The sequence below is a fragment of the Ranitomeya variabilis genome, chromosome 7, assembly GCF_051348905.1.
Source record: "Ranitomeya variabilis isolate aRanVar5 chromosome 7, aRanVar5.hap1, whole genome shotgun sequence".
In the NCBI taxonomy this organism is placed as follows: Eukaryota; Metazoa; Chordata; class Amphibia; order Anura; family Dendrobatidae; genus Ranitomeya; species Ranitomeya variabilis.
Window position 1 is genome coordinate 240,329,161 of NC_135238.1, and position 20,572 is coordinate 240,349,732.

At 45.0% G+C, this 20,572-nt stretch overlaps 1 protein-coding gene across 4 annotated transcripts in view; it reads right to left on the reverse strand.

Moving 5' to 3' along the window:
• The window catches only part of SEMA5B (semaphorin 5B), a 257,209-nt gene that overhangs the window by 14,133 nt on the left and 222,504 nt on the right, over window positions 1-20,572 (reverse strand). For all 4 annotated transcript variants that reach the window (XM_077273308.1, XM_077273307.1, XM_077273306.1 and 1 more), the window contains 5 exons: window positions 14,912-15,055; window positions 9,860-10,007; window positions 9,437-9,662; window positions 7,945-8,163; window positions 3,101-3,271 (listed from right to left, as the gene is read on the reverse strand). In XM_077273308.1, the coding sequence (XP_077129423.1) occupies window positions 3,101-3,271; window positions 7,945-8,163; window positions 9,437-9,662; window positions 9,860-10,007; window positions 14,912-15,055 (908 nt within the window). The remainder of the gene's footprint in view (window positions 1-3,100; window positions 3,272-7,944; window positions 8,164-9,436; window positions 9,663-9,859; window positions 10,008-14,911; window positions 15,056-20,572) is intronic.

Consider the following 20,572-nt stretch of genomic DNA (forward strand, 5'->3'; position numbering starts at 1 on the left):
CGTTGCGGATTTCTTGCAGAAATTTCCTGAAGAAAACCGGAAATTTTCTGCAAGAAATCCGCATATTTTTTTTTGCGTTTTTTTTTCCGTTTTTTTCGCGTTTTTTTAGCATTCTGCAAGCGTAATTAGCTTGCAGAATGCTAAAGTTTTCCAAGCGATCTGTAGCATCGCTTGGAAAACTGACTGACAAGTTGGTCACACTTGTCAAACATACTGTTTGACAAGTGTGACCAACTTTTTACTATAGATGCAGCTTATGCAGCATCTATAGTAAAAGAGAGAATGTTTAAAAATAATAAAAAAAATAAAAAAATGCTTATACTCACCCAGACATCTCATCAGCGGCGTCCGTTCGTCTTCCTATAGCTGGTCTGTGCGCATAGGACCTTCCGTGACGTCACGGTCACGTGAGCGGTCACATGACCGCTCACGACCAATCACAGGACAGTGACGTCATCGGCAAGGTCCTTCGCCGCACACCAGCTACAGGAACCGAACGGCAGCGTGCAGCGGTGAGGTGGGAACACTGCGCGGGACATCGAGGGTGAGTATAGGACTATTTTTTATTTTATTTCTTATTTTTTGACCACTTATATGGTGCCCAGTGCGTGGAGGAGAGTCTCCTCTCCTCCACCCTGGGTACCAACCGCACATAATCTGCTTACTTCCCGCATGGTGTGCACAGCCCCGTGCGGGAAGTAAGCAGATCAATGGACTCCTAGGTGTGCGGAATCCCTGCAATTCCGCATTTTTAATGAACATGTTGCTTTTTTTTCCGCTATGCGATTTTTTCGCGGAAAAAATCGCAACATTTGCACAAAAAATGCGGAATACCTTGTAAATAATAGGAGGCATATGTTAGCGTTTTTATCACGTTTTTATAGCGAAAAACGCGAAAAAAACGCTAAAAATCCTGAACGTCACGCTAGGCCCTGTGCGCACAGACCAGCTATAGGAAGACGAACGGACGCCGCTGATGAGATGTCTGGGTGAGTATAAGCATTTTTTATTTTTTTTATTATTTTTAAACATTCTCTCTTTTACTATAGATGCTGCATAAGCTGCATCTATAGTAAAAAGTTGGTCACACTTGTCAAACAGTATGTTTGACAAGTGTGACCAACTTGTCAGTCAGTTTTCCAAGCGATGCTACAGATCGCTTGGAAAACTTTAGCATTCTGCAAGCTAATTACGCTTGCAGAATGCTAAAAAAACGCGAAAAAAAAACGCAAAAAAAAAAATGCGGATTTCTTGCAGAAAATTTCCGGTTTTCTTCAGGAAATTTCTGCAAGAAATCCGCAACGTGTGCACATACCCTGAAAGTGGCATGTTGGCCAATTCCTCCATGCAGATCTCCTCTAGAGCAGTGATGTTTTGGGCCTGTCACTGGGCAACACGGACTCACCAACATAACCGAGGAGAATCTGTTTTCTAAGGAGGAATAATCTAAAATCCTTCATGTGATGTGCAGGACTAACCCGTACCGGAGATATTTAGATGCAGTTACTGTTGCACAAGGGGATCGCACCAGATACTGAGAGCAAAGCGTCACTGCTTTTTGTCACTCAAAAACCTCTGATAGTTTTTTCACATTTAAAAAATTACAGTCTAATATTTTTGACTCATTTGATTTAGGTCTTTATCAACTTTTAGGACTTGTATGAACATCTGATGTAGTTTTATGCAGAAATTTGGAAAATTCTCCAGTGTTCACAAACTTTCAGGTACCACTGTATGCGCTAACCTCTCCCAAACAATGACTGATTGAGAGAAGACCCAGAGAACAGACAGTCTCAAATATTTATGGGGTCATCGTCCAAAGCAGGGGTCTGGAGAGGAGAGGCACGCTTGGCTACATTTATGATTTTTTGATATAGTGGCTCTTGAGCTATAGTTGTGCACTGACATAACATTATAAACCTGCACGATTTTGCTAATGTGCGAAATGTGCAAGATTATAGATCTAAAGACAGTGACCTCAATATCTCTGTGTATTCCTGAATGTGTCTGTTGTATTACTATATATATATATATATATATATATATATATATATATATATATACTGATTTCTTTATATAGATTAGTAAACTTATAAACTTTTATGCACCTATGTACACCGGTTCTCCTATTTACCGTGCATATGTTTGGAGTTGGGGTTAGTTTAATTGAGGGTGGACCACCACTGTGTGATATTCCCCTCCAGCATATAAAATGCAACTGTTTTTTGTGTTTGTAACGACTGTGTCACCGTCAGTCCTTTGTCCCAATTTAAACCTTCTAACCCAGTGTATCCCAAGTTCCAGTCCTCACAGCCCCCCAACAAATCATGTTTTCAGGATTTCCTTAGTATTGTACAGTAGAGAGAACTTGTATCAGTTTCTTATGCCTTGATAATAATTCCATTATTTGTGAAATACTGAGGAAATTCTGAAAACTTGAGGACTGGAGTTTGGCAAACCTTCCTCTAACCCCTTCAGGACCCTCTGTACCCTTTCACACCCATCTACCACTTCTACAGACCCCCCCTCCCAAAACAATCTGCCTCCCTCCGATCCCTCGTTCTTCCTCCTGACACTGCAGACCCTTTTGTCATCCGCTAGATCCCTATGACTCCCCAGATCCCTCTGTACCCCTCCTTTCAGACTCCTTGGATACTCAAAAATACTTTTGTTCTCCTTCCATGGCCCTCAGACCTCCTGAGATATCTGTATATTCCCTCTGTTCTTGTTTAAACCTTTCTGACCTCTCAAACCCTTCTATATCCCATCTAGATCTCGCTGAGCTCCTGCCCTCCAGACCAGGCTTACTTCCCCAGATCTCGCTGACCACCCAGACCCTCGTGTTCTCCTCCAGATCATCAGACCCCCAGCCTCCCCTGGCCCCTACAGAACCCTTTGACCCTTTCTCCAGATACTTGTCCCTTCCTGACCTCCCTGTCACACTCCAGACAAGTTGTGAGAGCCCCCTCCCCCTGTATCTTACACATCAATCTCATGGGCATAGAGCAGTATCCAGACAATATTTGTGTAAACATAGATGTTACATTGTAAACAGTTTACAAACGTTAGAGAGAAATAGTCTAGTGTGAAGTCTCCATACCTTCACAGGGGTAAGTATTACAGAGCGCCTCCTCCGTGTGAAGACCGATGCAGATGTCCCCGCCATTGGAAGGGACAGGGTTGGTGCAGGTACGTGTGCGCTGGTAATGTCCACCTCCACAAGTAGCTGAACACTGTGTCCATGACGACCAACAGGACCATGAACCTTTCACTTTATCATAACAAAGAAAATAGAATAATAAAATCTGAGAATAAAAGTGAATTATCCATAAAAACTGCCAAAAGAGAAAATGTAAAATGTCAATCTCTCCAGAATTCACATATCATAGACTGCAGATATGAAGCCTTACTGACAGATACAAGACTCCTCTCTATGCGGAAATGCCACAAGGTTACCAGCAATATAGTGTATATAAAAAGTCTAAAATTCCAGGTTTTTATCATGTAAAATACTCCTACCAAGAATAAAAAGGAATAAAGAAGTAAAATAATGTGGTTGCATAAATCTGCACACCCTTACACTAATACTTTGCTGCAGTCCCTGTGAATTTCTGGCAGCAATCAGTCTTTTTGGGTTGGGGTTGCTCAGTGAGACACATCTAGAACTGGCGATCTTAGCCGGCTCCTCAATGCAGCAGCTCCACGTCGGTCAGATTGTGGGGCATCTCCTGTGTACAGCGCCCTCTTCAGGTCACCATGGATTTTCCCCTGGGTTCAGGTCTGGGTGGTTCCCGAACTTCTATTTCCTTCTGGATAAGTCGATCTTTTGGTGATTTGGATGTCGGTTAGGTTAGGGTCATTGGGCTGAAGGGTCAAATTCATCTTCAGAATTTTAGCAGGGTCCGGAATGTTTTGATGCAAAATTGACTGATATTTGAACTGTCCATAATTCCCTTCACCTTGGCTAAAAGCCCAATTGCAGCTGCCAAAAACAACAGACAGAAAAAACAATGCTGCCTCCACTATGCCTCACTATGGGATGGTAATCATCTAATAATGCTTGGTGTCAGATTTACACCTTTTGGAAATTATGGTCTAAAACTTCCACCTTGTTCTCATCAGACAAAACAAATTTCCTGCTTTTGGCAGATGTGAAGGAGATTTTGGCAAAACATAGCCTAAATTAGATGCTTTTCTATGCAAAAAAGTGTTTAGTCTTGCCCCTCGACCAGAGAGTCCAGACATATGAAGCATATGGGAGATGTGTGTGATAATTTCACATGTCAAAAACCTGGCATTTTAACAGAGGTGTGTAAACTTTTATGTGTACAGCATAGTCTGTAAAACAATTATGGAGGCAATAGGAGGCAGCATGGCTGCTGTGAGACACTCGGTCATCCATCCTGCTAGTGCAGTGCCACTGCAGGCGTGCACTGCGCCGCACCTTTAAGGCTACAAAAAGTTTAGGATCCAGTGAGTGGTTCGCTGTAATGTGACAGTGAGCGACCTGCAGTCTGATCAGACGGTTGAATTGAGGATGTCATTTTTATTTTTCTAAATGTTTGCTTAGCGATATTAGATCAACACACGAGTTTTGGATCTGCAGTACATGTCATTTTCTACAGCAATAGCAGTATTATAGCAGTTATATTCTTGTACATAGGGGCAGTATTATAGTAGTTATATCCTTGTACATAGGAGCAGTATTATAGTAGTTATATTCTTCTACATAGGGGCAGTATTATAGTAGTTATATCCTTGTACATAGGAGCAGTATTATAGTAGTTATAGTCTTGTACATAGGGGCAGTATTATAGTAGATATATTCTTGTACATAGGAGCAGTATTATAGTAGTTATATTCTTGTATATAGGAGCAGTATTATAGTAGTTATATTCTTGTACATAGGGGCAGTATTATAGTAGTTATATTCTTGTACATAGGAGCAGTATTATAGTAGTTATAGTCTTGTACATAAGGGCAGTATTATAGTAGTTATATCCTTGTACATAGGAGCAGTATTATAGTAGTTATATTCTTGTACATAGGAGCAGTATTATAGTAGTTATATTCTTGTACATAGGAGCAGTATTATAGTAGTTATATTCTTGTATATAGGAGCAGTATTATAGTAGTTATATTCTTGTACATAGGGGCAGTATTATAGTAGTTATATTCTTGTATATAGGGGCAGTATTATACCAGTTATATTCTTGTACATAGGAGCAGTATTATAGTAGTTATATTCTTGTACATAGGAGCAGTATTATAGTAGTTATATTCTTGTACATAGGGGCAGTATTATAGTAGTTATATTCTTGTACATAGGGGCAGTATTATAGTAGTTATATTCTTGTACATAGGAGCAGTATTATAGTAGTTATATTCTTGTACATAGGGGCAGTATTATAGTAGTTATATTCTTGTACATAGGAGCAGTATTATAGTAGTTATATTCTTGTACATAGGGGCAGTATTATAGTAGTTATATTCTTGTACATAGGAGGCATTATTATTATAGTTATATTCTTGTATATAGGGGAAGTATTTTAGTAGATATATTCTTGTACATAGGAGCAGTATTATAGTAGTTATATTCTTGTACATAGGAGCAGTATTATAGTAGTTATATTCTTGTACATAGGGGCAGTATTATAGTAGTTATATTCTTGTACATAGGAGCAGTATTATAGTAGTTATATTCTTGTACATAGGAGGCAGTACTATAGTAGTTATATTCTTGTACATAGGGGCAGTATTATAGTAGTTATATTTTTGTACATAGGGGCAGTATTATAGTAGTTATATTCTTATACATAGGAGCAGTATTATAGTAGTTATATTCTTGTACATAGGAGCAGTATTATAGTAGTTATATTCTTGTACATAGGAGCAGTATTATAGTAGTTACATTCTTGTACATATGGGCAGTATTATAGTAGTTATATTCTTGTATATAGGGGCAGTATTATAGTAGTTATATTCTTGCACATAGGAGAAGTATTATAGTAGTTATATTCTTGTACATAGGAGCAGTATTATAGTAGTTATATTCTTGTACATAGGGACAGTATTATAGTAGTTATATTCTTGCACATAGGAGCAGTATTATAGTAGTTATATTCTTGTACATAGGAGCAGTATTATAGTAGTTATATTCTTGTACATAGGAGCAGTATTATAGTAGTTATATTCTTGTACATAGGAGCAGTATTATAGTAGTTATATTCTTGTACATAGGAGCAGTATTATAGTAGTTATATTCTTGTACATAGGAGCAGTATTATAGTAGTTATATTCTTGTACATAGGGGGCAGTATTATAGTAGTTATATTCTTGTACATAGGGGGCAGTATTATAGTAGTTATATTCTTGTACATAGGAGCAGTATTATAGTAGTTATATTCTTGTACATAGGAGCAGTATTATAGTAGTTATATTCTTGTACATAGGAGCAGTATTATAGTAGTTATATTCTTGTACATAGGAGCAGTATTATAGTAGTTATATTCTTGTACATAGGAGCAGTATTATAGCAGTTATATTCTTGTACATAGGAGCAGTATTATAGTAGTTATATTCTTGTACATAGCAGTATTATAGTAGTTATATTCTTGTACATAGGAGCAGTATTATAGCAGTTATATTCTTGTACATAGGAGCAGTATTATAGTAGTTATATTCTTGTACATAGGAGCAGTATTATAGCAGTTATATTCTTGTACATAGGAGCAGTATTATAGCAGTTATATTCTTGTACATAGGAGCAGTATTATAGTAGTTATATTCTTGTACATAGGAGCAGTATTATAGCAGTTATATTCTTGTACATAGGAGCAGTATTATAGCAGTTATATTCTTGTACATAGGAGCAGTATTATAGTAGTTATATTCTTGTACATAGGAGCAGTATTATAGTAGTTATATTCTTGTACATAGGGGGCAGTATTATAGTAGTTATATTCTTGTACATAGGAGCAGTATTATAGTAGTTATATTCTTGTACATAGAGGCATTATTATAGTAGTTATATTCTTGTACATAGGAGCAGTATTATAGTAGTTATATTCTTGTACATAGGAGCAGTATTATAGTAATCCATCAGATTGTGAGCAGAGCATCAGGAAAGCGAGATGCTCACTGGAAAAGGTAAGTAAACTTTAGGCCGAGCACCTGTATAAAAGGGATTTACTGCTGGCCCTGGTGCAGTATTTATTATTCATTACCGGACCCGGCGCAGTTTACGGAGGAATAAAGCCCAATATTATGACGGCAAGAAAGCAATTACCCAATAAAGCCGCCGCGCAGCAGAAAGCACCTTGTTGTTTTCAATTAAGATGTAATTGTGTTTTCCTCACATTCGGATGGAATCTGACTCCTCGTAAAGATTATACTACCAGCGACGATGGGAGTCGCCGTGATAGAAAGCTGAGCCAGGAGAGTTTGTATCCGCTAATGAGCAGAGCGAGACCGCCGAGCAGCGACAGAGATCAATGTCATGTACAGAACGCAATCATGTCCCCAGAGATGGAGTTCAGCGAGCGCCTGTGTAACCACATCCGTCTGGAACCTGACAACCCCTTCCCGATGATGCTAAGTGATCCCGGGAGCCGCAGCCATTAATCCTTTATCAGCTCAAGATGAATTAAATACTATTTTATCTTCAGTAGCGTTTAATGGGTTAATGTGAACTGTAAAGGCATGAAAAACGTAAAACCCTGGCGGTCCTGCAGGGGGCGACACACAGTGACACACCTTTAAGAAATTCTACAAAATCAGGAAATATTCATCATGAGGTTAGAATCATGCAGCGCCCCCAGTGGCCAAATATGAAATAACATGCATTGCTTTGGACCCGCACAGCCGCATACCAGAATGAGATGGAGCATTACCGATGACAATACCACGCTCCCCCAATAATCTGGGTAATGGCGCTGTTCTCACCTGGGCAGAGCTGTGGGTTGCAATCCTGGAACTCCATGGCAGACCCCATGCAGGGTTGACCACCATTCCGAGGTTCGGGATTACTGCAAGTTCTTTTCCTGGATCGGAATCCCAATTCACAGTCTCGGGAGCAGGCAGACCACATTCCCCATGGACTCCAGCCCCCGCTGATGATACGAGCTGGGGTCTTACCACTCCGCATCATGTCATCCACAAGAGCTGCAGAAAAATAGGACATGTAGTGCAGATTATTGTGCATCGAAGTGCACCCTATCAATGAACTACAACCCTCAGCATGCAACCGTATGAAGGAGGATCTATGGATACAAATGTGCCAAGGCACAAGGGTCAGAGAATTAAAAAAACTGCTGCAATCGCTGCATCATTGGAAGTTCAACAACTTTCTGCTCATTTATACAATCCTCTGTGAGGGAAATACAGCAGTCCTGAGATTGTAGAGGTAGTAAAGGCCGGACAGAGGAAGGACAGAGGTCAGACAGGGGATGGTCAGAGGTCGGACAGAGGATGGACAGAGGTCAGATGGACAGAGGAAGGACAGAGGTCAGACAGAGGAAGGACAGAGGTCAGACAGGGGATGGTCAGAGGTCGGACAGAGGATGGACAGAGGAAGGACAGAGGTCAGACAGGGGATGGTCAGAGGTCGGACAGAGGATGGACAGAGGAAGGACAGGGGTCGGACAGGGGATGAACAGAGGTCAGACAGAGGATGGTCAGAGGATGGACAGAGGTCAGACAGATGGACAGAGGTCAGACAGAGGAAGGACAGAGGTCAGACGGGATGGTCAGAGGTCGGACAGGGGATGAACAGAGGATGGACAGAGGCCTGACAGAGACCGGACAGAGGAAGGACAGAGGATGGACAGAGGCTGGACAGACATCTGTCTGAGATGGTTCCTGTATTGAGCGGGGGGGTGGACATGAGGACCCCGGGGGGGGGGGGGGGGGATCCTGATGACCCTGGGGGTCCCTTCCACCTCTACCATTCTAGGACTCTATCAGTGCAGGAAGGCTCAGACTGAAGCTGGAGAACACATAGTGGGTGCCATTATAAACCTCCAATGTTCCCATTCCCTTACAGGAAGCACTGTTTTTAAAGAAAGGAAGAGATTGAAGCAAAAGTATATTTGAAAGTTGCAGAATTGTTGCTATTGTACTGAGCTTTATGCGCAGGGCTCTGGATGAGCAGTTTATGATGTGCGGATGCCCACAGTCAGAATAGCTGAGAATTGTCATGTTTAATAATAATGGAGTTTTCATGTAAGATTATGTATTACTATTGGTTCTCTTTTTTTCTTTATTTTTTGTAGAAGATTATTTCATGTATACAGCAATTGTGCGATGATGTTTCTTCTAGTGTTTGCCCTGTTATATTCATACTGGGATGTGTATATATAATCATTCTATTCTAATAAATGAATGCCTTCATCTCGGGCTCTGCAGATCTCCGGCAGTGCAGTGTGCGGATACTCACAGTCGGTCTCGCAGGACGCGGATCCGTCATTTGGGCAGAATCGAGTCTCTGTTTTCTTTCTACCAAACTGAAGCTCGTGCGGGTCGGAGAGTTGAGCGCGACAAGTGTAGCGGAACCGCTGCTCCTGGCGCGCTCCGCCCTGTGTGATATTAACCGTCATCCATGGCGTCCAAGGAGTATTTCGGCGCACCTCAGGACAGGCCTCCGAGTTACAGATCCGGAATTCCTGCAGGGAAAGAACATGGTACTGTGCAGGATGTGACCATCGAGCCACCACACGCCGTCCAGGGGGCCCATTCTGCAGCCGCAGTACAACCCATCACACTGCTAGGAACTGATGCCGTCGCTGCGCGGAGAATCCTACTTTCCAGCCCGTCAGAGCTAAGCGAGTTCAGAACATCGCTCAACCACCGCCACCATTACCTGAGCGCAGCCGGGGCAGCTGTTCCCGTTCTCACAGGTGCGCTGTCTGGAGTGAATGCCCCCTCCACAGTCTGTGCTGCATTTGCTCCAGGAACCCCAAGATGACCAGAATATTGGGACTGGGCAGGGACTGTTCTCATTGCAGAACCTGAGGAAGAAGACAAGAAGGAGGTGAATCCATGGAATGGAAAGAAGAAAACGTCTCTGCGCTAAACCGATGAGATGCAAAACTGCCCCGTCTCCATCTCCACTGGGTGTAGCATTAATACCACATGCCGCAGAACAGCCTGTTCTTAGTGAAATAACAGGTTTAATGGGCGCCAACACTTTCCAGACAAAGTTCGGCAACTTTCTGATTTCATTTATGTTTGTGCACAATTTGGAAGAACACCGCCTGCAGTAAGTGAATGGAAAAAACATGTTCACTATCAAACAACTGACGTCTTCCTGTTCTCACAGGAGCTCGTTACAATGTATCAGTGTAGACAATCCTCTGTTAGCAGCGGTGCAATCTCTTACCGCCATTAGCATGTAAGATGTATACTTTTTCATTACCTGGCATTGACGTCCCTCTGTTTGTAGGATTGTACTTACTCAGGGAAATGCCATATAAATAGGCCTGACTTCTCGTTAGGTTCTATAATATAGGTTCTATAACCTCCTGTCGCCTCCAGCTCAAAAATATCTCCAGAATCCGTCCTTTCCTCAACTGTCAATCTACTAAAATGCTTGTGCATGCCCTCATCATCTCCCTCCTCGACTACTGCAACATCCTTTTCTGCGGCCTCCCTGCTAACACCCTTGCACCTCTCCAGTCCATCCTTAACTCTGCTGCCCGGCTAATTCACCTCTCTCCTCGCTACTCCTCCGCTTCCCCCCTCTGCAAATCTCTTCACTGGCTCCCATTCCCTCAGCGGATCCAGCTCAAACTACTAATACTGACCTACAAAGCCATCCATAACCTGTCTCCTCCATATATCTCTGAACTAATCTCCCAATATCTTCCCTCACGTAATCTCCGGTCCTCCCAAGACCTCCTTCTCTCCTCCACACTTATTCGCTCCTCACCCAACCACCACCAAGACTTCTCCCGAATATCCTCCATCCTCTGGAATTCTTTGCCCCAACACGTCCGACTATCAACCACATTCGGATCCTTCAGACGGAACCTGAAAACTCATCTCTTCAGGAAAGCTACAACGATCAATGACCCCGCTGCCATCTCAACACCATCGGAGCTGCTGAAACCCTCGACCTATTGTCTCCTTCCCCATAATCCTGTAGAGTGTAAGCCCGCGGGGGCCGGGTCCTCGCCCCTCTGTACCAGTCTGTCATTGTTAGCTTACTGTAAGTGATATCTGTGATTTGTATGTAACCCCCTCTCATGTACAGCACCATGGAATCAGTGGAGCTTTAGAAATAAATAATAATAATAATAATAAGTGGCAAATCCGCCCATAAACCGCGTGTTATTCACAGATGCAGCCGGCGACCAGACTGAACATCACCAGGATTATAACAATGGGATGTGGGCAACGCCCCAAATAATGGCATGAACGAGACGTGTCCGGCCATTACCCGCTAATGTAACACGGCTGCAGGACCAGGTCTAATGAGAAAGGGCAGAGAGGAGGCCGCCTGGGAGCAGCCAATTAGCACAATTAACAGAATATTGACGAACCCGACGCTCTTTCTGGTTTCCATGTGAGAAGGTCAGACTGGCTGCACCGGCCGCCCAGGGTTAAACGCCCAGAAAATGTCCAATTAGGAAAATAGAATCAACTGCAGAAGAAAATTAATTGTGTCCATTACCAAATGTGAGGAGCAAGCAGCGGCGGGACTGTGTGACATTAGCATTGTATATCAATATTACATGACATCGCGCCAACATCCTAATCACCACCTGAGTAAGTGCGACGTGTTATAGTCACACAGCGTTACATTGTACCAGCAGAGAAAAGGTATCGCCACAAAACCCACAGAGATATCCATTCATGGAAATGTCCAGCAGAATAGTGAGTGCAGCTCTGGGGTATAATACAGGAGGTAACTCAGGATCAGTAATGTAATGTATGTACACAGTGACTGCACCAGCAGAATAGTGAGTGCAGCTCTGGGGTATAATACAGGAGGTAACTCAGGATCAGTAAAGTAATGTATGTACACAGTGACTGCACCAGCAGAATAGTGAGTGCAGCTCTGGAGTATAATACAGGAGGTAACTCAGGATCAGTAAAGTAATGTATGTACACAGTGACTGCACCAGCAGAATAGTGAGTGCAGCTCTGGGGTATAATACAGGAGGTAACTCAGGATCAGTAATGTATGTACACAGTGACTGCACCAGCAGAATAGTGAGTGCAGCTCTGGGGTATAATACAGGAGGTAACTCAGGATCAGTAATGTAATGTATGTACACAGTGACTGCACCAGCAGAATAGTGAGTGCAGCTCTGGGGTATAAAACAGGATGTAACTCAGGATCAGTAATGTAATGTAAGTACACAGTGACTGCACCAGCAGAATAGTGAGTGAAGCTCTGGGGTATAATACAGGATGTAACTCAGGATCAGTAATGTAATGTATGTACACAGTGACTGCACCAGCAGACTAGTGAGTGCAGCTCTGGGGTATAATACAGGATGTAACTCAGGATCAGTAATGTAATGTATGTACACAGTGACTGCACCAGCAGAATAGTGAGTGCAGCTCTGGGGTATAATACAGGAGGTAACTCAGGATCAGTAATGTAATGTATGTACACAGTGACTGCACCAGCAGAATAGTGAGTGCAGCTCTGGAGTATAATACAGGATGTAACTCAGGATCAGTAATGTAATGTATGTACACAGTGACTGCACCAGCAGAATAGTGAGTGCAGCTCTGGGGTATAATACAGGAGGTAACTCAGGATCAGTAATGTAATGTATGTACACAGTGACTGCACCAGCAGAATAGTGAGTGCAGCTCTGGAGTATAATACAGGATGTAACTCAGGATCAGTAATGTAATGTATGTACACAGTGACTGCACCAGCAGAATAGTGAGTGCAGCTCTGGGGTATAATACAGGAGGTAACTCAGGATCAGTAATGTAATGTATGTACACAGTGACTGCACCAGCAGAATAGTGAGTGCAGCTCTGGGGTATAATACAGGAGGTAACTCAGGATCAGTAAAGTAATGTATGTACACAGTGACTGCACCAGCAGAATAGTGAGTGCAGCTCTGGAGTATAATACAGGATGTAACTCAGGATCAGTAATGTAATGTATGTACACAGTGACTGCACCAGCAGAATAGTGAGTGCAGCTCTGGAGTATAATACAGGATGTAACTCAGGATCAGTAATGTAATGTATGTACACAGTGACTGCACCAGCAGAATAGTGAGTGCAGCTCTGGGGTATAAAACAGGATGTAACTCAGGATCAGTAATGTAATGTAAGTACACAGTGACTGCACCAGCAGAATAGTGAGTGAAGCTCTGGGGTATAATACAGGATGTAACTCAGGATCAGTAATGTAATGTATGTACACAGTGACTGCACCAGCAGACTAGTGAGTGCAGCTCTGGGGTATAATACAGGATGTAACTCAGGATCAGTAATGTAATGTATGTACACAGTGACTGCACCAGCAGAATAGTGAGTGCAGCTCTGGGGTATAATACAGGAGGTAACTCAGGATCAGTAATGTAATGTATGTACACAGTGACTGCACCAGCAGAATAGTGAGTGCAGCTCTGGAGTATAATACAGGATGTAACTCAGGATCAGTAATGTAATGTATGTACACAGTGACTGCACCAGCAGAATAGTGAGTGCAGCTCTGGGGTATAAAACAGGATGTAACTCAGGATCAGTAATGTAATGTATGTACATAGTGACTGCACCAACAGAATAGTGAGTGCAGCTCTGGGGTATAATACAGGATGTAACTCAGGATCAGTAATGTAATGTATGTACACAGTGACTGCACCAGCAGACTAGTGAGTGCAGCTCTGGGGTATAATACAGGAGGTAACTCAGGATCAGTAATGTAATGTATGTACACAGTGACTGCACCAGCAGAATAGTGAGTGCAGCTCTGGGGTATAATACAGGAGGTAACTCAGGATCAGTAATGTAATGTATGTACACAGTGACTGCACCAGCAGAATAGTGAGTGCAGCTCTGGAGTATAATACAGGAGGTAACTCAGGATCAGTAATGTAATGTATGTACACAGTGACTGCACCAGCAGAACAGTGAGTGCAGCTCTGGGGTATAAAACAGGATGTAACTCAGGATCAGTAATGTAATGTATGTACATAGTGACTGCACCAACAGAATAGTGAGTGCAGCTCTGGAGTATAATACAGGATGTAACTCAGGATCAGTAATGTAATGTATGTACACAGTGACTGCACCAGCAGAATAGTGAGTGCAGCTCTGGGGTATAATACAGGATGTAACTCAGGATCAGTAATGTAATGTATGTACACAATGACTGCTCCAGCAGAATAGTGAGTGCAGCCCTGGAGTATAATACAGGAGGTAACTCAGGATCAGTAATGTAATGTATGTACACAATGACTTCTCCAGCAGAATAGTGAGTGCAGCTCTGGAGTATAATAATTCTAAACGTTAAGTTCGAAAACCAAACCTGTGCACATCTTTCCCCTAGAAATTAGGCCCCGGGGTGACTTCCTGCTCTATCGTTGCACCACTTTTGCAAGATTCATGATTAAATACTCTTCCACTATCGATCTATTATTTCAGGGGGATCATTAATGAAATACAATATTAATGAACTGCTGCTTGTTTACTAAGTGAAATCCGGGGAGCAGATATTATCTCTTTGCTATAAGAAAACACGGTGAGATGGCGGTAATGATACAATCTCTGCTCGGTTCACAGGATCCTGAATAATTAATGCTACAGGCCGTTATCTGAGCGGCTGCAGGAGCTACAAAGTGACAGACAATCATTATCACTGTGGCATTAACCGTCTACCTGCCAAGACCTGGCTCGTGATTTAGGGTACAAGATGACACCACAGGGAGGCGCTCACCGCTCCTCTCTGCTCTGTCCCACGCACACTCTTCCTCCAAATCGTGGGGCCGGGTTACTACACGTCCTCTGCCGCACCTGGAAGCCGATCCCACAGGACGTGCTGCACTGCGCCCAAGAAGACCACGGGGTCCAGCCGCCATTCCTGCAGGGAAGGAAGCAGATGTCAATGTCAGTCGTGTAGCTCTCACATCACAATGTGCATGATTGACAGGTCACATGACCAATCGCGGTGCACAAACTTCTCTCTCACTGTAAAAGTTTTTAAAATGTTGTCAATCAGCAAGAAAAACTCTGTGGAAAGCAAAACTCCGCAGCGAACTCACCGGACCCTCTGAAAATATCATCGTACCATGAAATATTTGTTGCAAGGAGGAATCTCAGCTTCTCTTTAGTAACTTTAATAACGTGAATATGAAGGGGAGGAGCCAGAAAGCGGAAATTATAATGGGGCGGAGCTTCTTCATGTACATCCCACAATAACATTCGGCAATCAAGAAGTGAAATAGAAGAAGACTCAAGTGTCAGCCATCAAGAAGAAAACAGCGCCAGGGCGTTACACAGAGCGATGCGAGCGGACGTCTGACAGCCGCAGTTACTGGCCAGCACTTTATATCAGCCATCAAGAATAAAACAGCGCCAGGGCGTTACACAGAGCCATGCGAGCTGACGTCTGACAGCCGCAGTTACCGGCCAGCACTTTATATCAGCCATCAAGAATAAAACAGCGCCAGGGCGTTACACAGAGCGATGCGACCGGACGTCAGAAAGCTGCAGTTACTGGCCAGCACTTTATATCAGCCATCAAGAATAAAACAGCACCAGGGCGTTACACAGAGCGATGCGACCGGACGTCAGAAAGCTGCAGTTACTGGCCAGCACTTTATATCAGCCATCAAGAATAAAACAGCACCAGGGCGTTACACAGAGCGATGCGACCGGACGTCAGAAAGCTGCAGTTACCGGCCAGCACTTTATATCAGCCATCAAGAATAAAACAGCACCAGGGCGTTACACAGAGCGATGCGACCGGACGTCAGAAAGCTGCAGTTACTGGCCAGCACTTTATATCAGCCATCAAGAATAAAACAGCGCCAGAGTGTTACACAGAGCGATGCGACCGGACGTCTGACAGCCGCAGTTACCGGCCAGCACTTTATATCAGCCATCAAGAATAAAACAGCGCCAGAGTGTTACACAGAGCGATGCGACCGGACGTCTGACAGCCGCAGTTACCGGCCAGCACTTTATATCAGCCATCAAGAAGAAAACAGCGCCAGGGCATTACACAGAGCGATGCAACCGGACGTCTGACAGCTGCAGTTACCGGCCAGCACTTTATATCAGCCATCAAGAATAAAACAGCACCAGGGCGTTACACAGAGCGATGCGAGCGGACGTCTGACAGCCGCAGTTACCGGCCAGCACTTTATATCAGCCATCAAGAATAAAACAGCACCAGGGCGTTACACAGAGCGATGCGACCGGACGTCAGAAAGCTGCAGTTACTGGCCAGCACTTTATATCAGCCATCAAGAATAAAACAGCGCCAGGGCGTTACACAGAGCGATGCGACCGGACGTCAGAAAGCTGCAGTTACTGGCCAGCACTTTATATCAGCCATCAAGAATAAAACAGCGCCAGAGCATTACACAGAGCAATGCGACCGGACGTCTGACAGCCGCAGTTACCGGCCAGCACTTTATATCAGCCATCAAGAAGAAAACAGCGCCAGGGCATTACACAGAGCGATGCAACCGGACGTCTGACAGCTGCAGTTACCGGCCAGCACTTTATATCAGCCATCAAGAATAAAACAGCACCAGGGCGTTACACAGAGCGATGCGAGCGGACGTCTGACAGCCGCAGTTACCGGCCAGCACTTTATATCAGCCATCAAGAATAAAACAGCACCAGGGCGTTACACAGAGCAATGCGAGCGGACATCTGACAGCTGCAGTTACCGGCCAGCACTTTATATCAGCCATCAAGAATAAAACAGCACCAGGGCGTTACACAGAGCGATGCGAGCGGACGTCTGACAGCCGCAGTTACCGGCCAGCACTTTATATCAGCCATCAAGAATAAAACAGCGCCAGGGCGTTACACAGAGCGATGCGAGCGGACGTCTGACAGCCGCAGTTACTGGCCAGCACTTTATATCAGCCATCAAGAATAAAACAGCACCAGGGCGTTACACAGAGCGATGCAACCGGACGTCTGACAGCCGCAGTTACCGGCCAGCACTTTATATCAGCCATCAAGAATAAAACCGCACCAGGGCGTTACACAGAGCGATGCGAGCGGACGTCTGACAGCCGCAGTTACCGGCCAGCACTTTATATCAGCCATCAAGAATAAAACAGCACCAGGGCGTTACACAGAGCGATGCGACCGGACGTCTGACAGCCGCAGTTACCGGCCAGCACTTTATATCAGCCATCAAGAATAAAACAGCACCAGGGCGTTACACAGAGCGATGCGAGCGGACGTCTGACAGCTGCAGTTACCGGCCAGCACTTTATATCAGCCATCAAGAATAAAACAGCACCAGGGCGTTACACAGAGCAATGCGAGCGGACATCTGACAGCTGCAGTTACCGGCCAGCACTTTATATTAGCCATCAAGAATAAAACAGCACCAGGGCGTTACACAGAGCGATGCGACCGGACGTCTGACAGCCGCAGTTACCGGCCAGCACTTTATATCAGCCATCAAGAATAAAACAGCACCAGGGCGTTACACAGAGCGATGCGACCGGACGTCTGACAGCTGCAGTTACCGGCCAGCACTTTATATCAGCCATCAAGAATAAAACAGCACCAGGGCGTTACACAGAGCGATGCGACCAGACGTCTGACAGCCGCAGTTACCGGCCAGCACTTTATATCAGCCATCAAGAATAAAACAGCACCAGGGCGTTACACAGAGCAATGCGAGCGGACATCTGACAGCTGCAGTTACCGGCCAGCACTTTATATTAGCCATCAAGAATAAAACAGCACCAGGGCATTACACAGAGCGATGCGACCGGACGTCTGAAAGCTGCAGTTACCGGCCAGCACTTTATATCAGCCATCAAGAATAAAACAGCACCAGGGCGTTACACAGAGCAATGCGACCGGACGTCTGACAGCCGCAGTTACCGGCCAGCACTTTATATCAGCCATCAAGAATAAAACAGCACCAGGGCGTTACACAGAGCGATGCGAGCGGACGTCTGACAGCCGCAGTTACCGGCCAGCACTTTATATCAGCCATCAAGAATAAAACAGCGCCAGGGCGTTACACAGAGCGATGCGAGCGGACGTCTGACAGCCGCAGTTACTGGCCAGCACTTTATATCAGCCATCAAGAATAAAACAGCACCAGGGCGTTACACAGAGCGATGCGACCGGACGTCTGACAGCCGCAGTTACCGGCCAGCACTTTATATCAGCCATCAAGAATAAAACAGCACCAGGGCGTTACACAGAGCGATGCGAGCGGACGTCTGACAGCTGCAGTTACCGGCCAGCACTTTATATCAGCCATCAAGAATAAAACAGCACCAGGGCGTTACACAGAGCAATGCGAGCGGACATCTGACAGCTGCAGTTACCGGCCAGCACTTTATATTAGCCATCAAGAATAAAACAGCACCAGGGCGTTACACAGAGCGATGCGACCGGACGTCTGACAGCCGCAGTTACCGGCCAGCACTTTATATCAGCCATCAAGAATAAAACAGCACCAGGGCGTTACACAGAGCGATGCGAGCGGACGTCTGACAGCTGCAGTTACCGGCCAGCACTTTATATCAGCCATCAAGAATAAAACAGCACCAGGGCGTTACACAGAGCAATGCGAGCGGACATCTGACAGCTGCAGTTACCGGCCAGCACTTTATATTAGCCATCAAGAATAAAACAGCACCAGGGCATTACACAGAGCGATGCGACCGGACGTTTGAAAGCTGCAGTTACCGGCCAGCACTTTATATCAGCCATCAAGAAGAAAACAGCGCCAGGGAATTACACAGAGCGATGCGAGCGGACGTCTGACAGAAGCAGTTACTGGCCAGCACTTTATATCAGCCATCAAGAAGAAAACAGCGCCAGGGAATTACACAGAGCGATGCGAGCGGACGTCTGACAGAAGCAGTTACTGGCCAGCACTTTATATTAGCCATCAAGAATAAAACCGCACCAGAGCATTACACAGAGCAATGCGACCAGACGTCTGACAGCCGCAGTTACCGGCCAGCACTTTATATCAGCCATCAAGAATAAAACAGCACCAGAGCGTTACACAGAGCGATGCGACCGGACGTCTGACAGCCGCAGTTACCGGCCAGCACTTTACATCAGCCATCAAGAATAAAACAGCACCAGGGCATTACACAGAGCGATGCGAGCGGACGTCTGACAGCCGCAGTTACCGGCCAGCACTTTATATCAGCCATCAAGAATAAAACAGCACCAGAGTATTACACAGAGCGATGCGAGCGGACGTCTGACAGCTGCAGTTACCGGCCAGCACTTTATATCAGCCATCAAGAATAAAACAGCGCCAGGGCATTACACAGAGCGATGCGAGCGGACGTCTGACAGCCGCAGTTACCGGCCAGCACTTTGTATCAGCCATCAAGAATAAAACAGCGCCAGGGCATTACACAGAGCGATGCGACCGGACGTCTGACAGCTGCAGTTACCGGCCAGCACTTTATATCAGCCATCAAGAAGAAAACAGCACCAGGGCGTTACACAGAGCGATGCGACCGGACGTCTGACAGCCGCAGTTACCGGCCAGCACTTTATATCAGCCATCAAGAAGAAAACAGCACCAGGGCGTTACACAGAGCGATGCGACCGGACGTCTGACAGCCGCAGTTACCGGCCAGCACTTTATATCAGCCATCAAGAATAAAACAGCGCCAGGGCGTTACACAGAGCGATGCAACCGGACGTCTGAAAGCTGCAGTTACTGGCCAGCACTTTATATCAGCCATCAAGAATAAAACCGCACCAGAGCATTACACAGAGCGATGCGAGCGGACGTCTGACAGCCGCAGTTACCGGCCAGCACTTTATATCAGCCATCAAGAATAAAACCGCACCAGGGCGTTACACAGAGCGATGCGAGCGGACGTCTGACAGCTGCAGTTACTGGCCAGCACTTTATATCAGCCATCAAGAATAAAACAGCGCCAGGGCATTACACAGAGCGATGCGACCGGAAGTCTGACAGCCGCAGTTACCGGCCAGCACTTTATATCAGCCATCAAGAATAAAACAGCACCAGGGCGTTACACAGAGCGATGCGACCGGAAGTCTGACAGCCGCAGTTACCGGCCAGCACTTTATATCAGCCATCAAGAATAAAACAGCGCCAGGGCGTTACACAGAGCGATGCGACCGGACGTCTGACAGCCGCAGTTACCGGCCAGCACTTTATATCAGCCGTGTCTCTGAGCAGAATGTACAATTCTCAGCACTTCTCTGCATGAATTATTCCCAAGAATTAGGAAAAGGTGGAATTAATGCAGCGGCAAATGGGGGAGGAGGGGGTATCAGACGTGAAAAGTTGCTGAGAGACTCGTTAACACTGAATTAGCATGTAATTAGCATAAAGTGAGCGCAGTAAGAAAACGCGTAGATGTGGCAGCCCCCGAAACCCCAC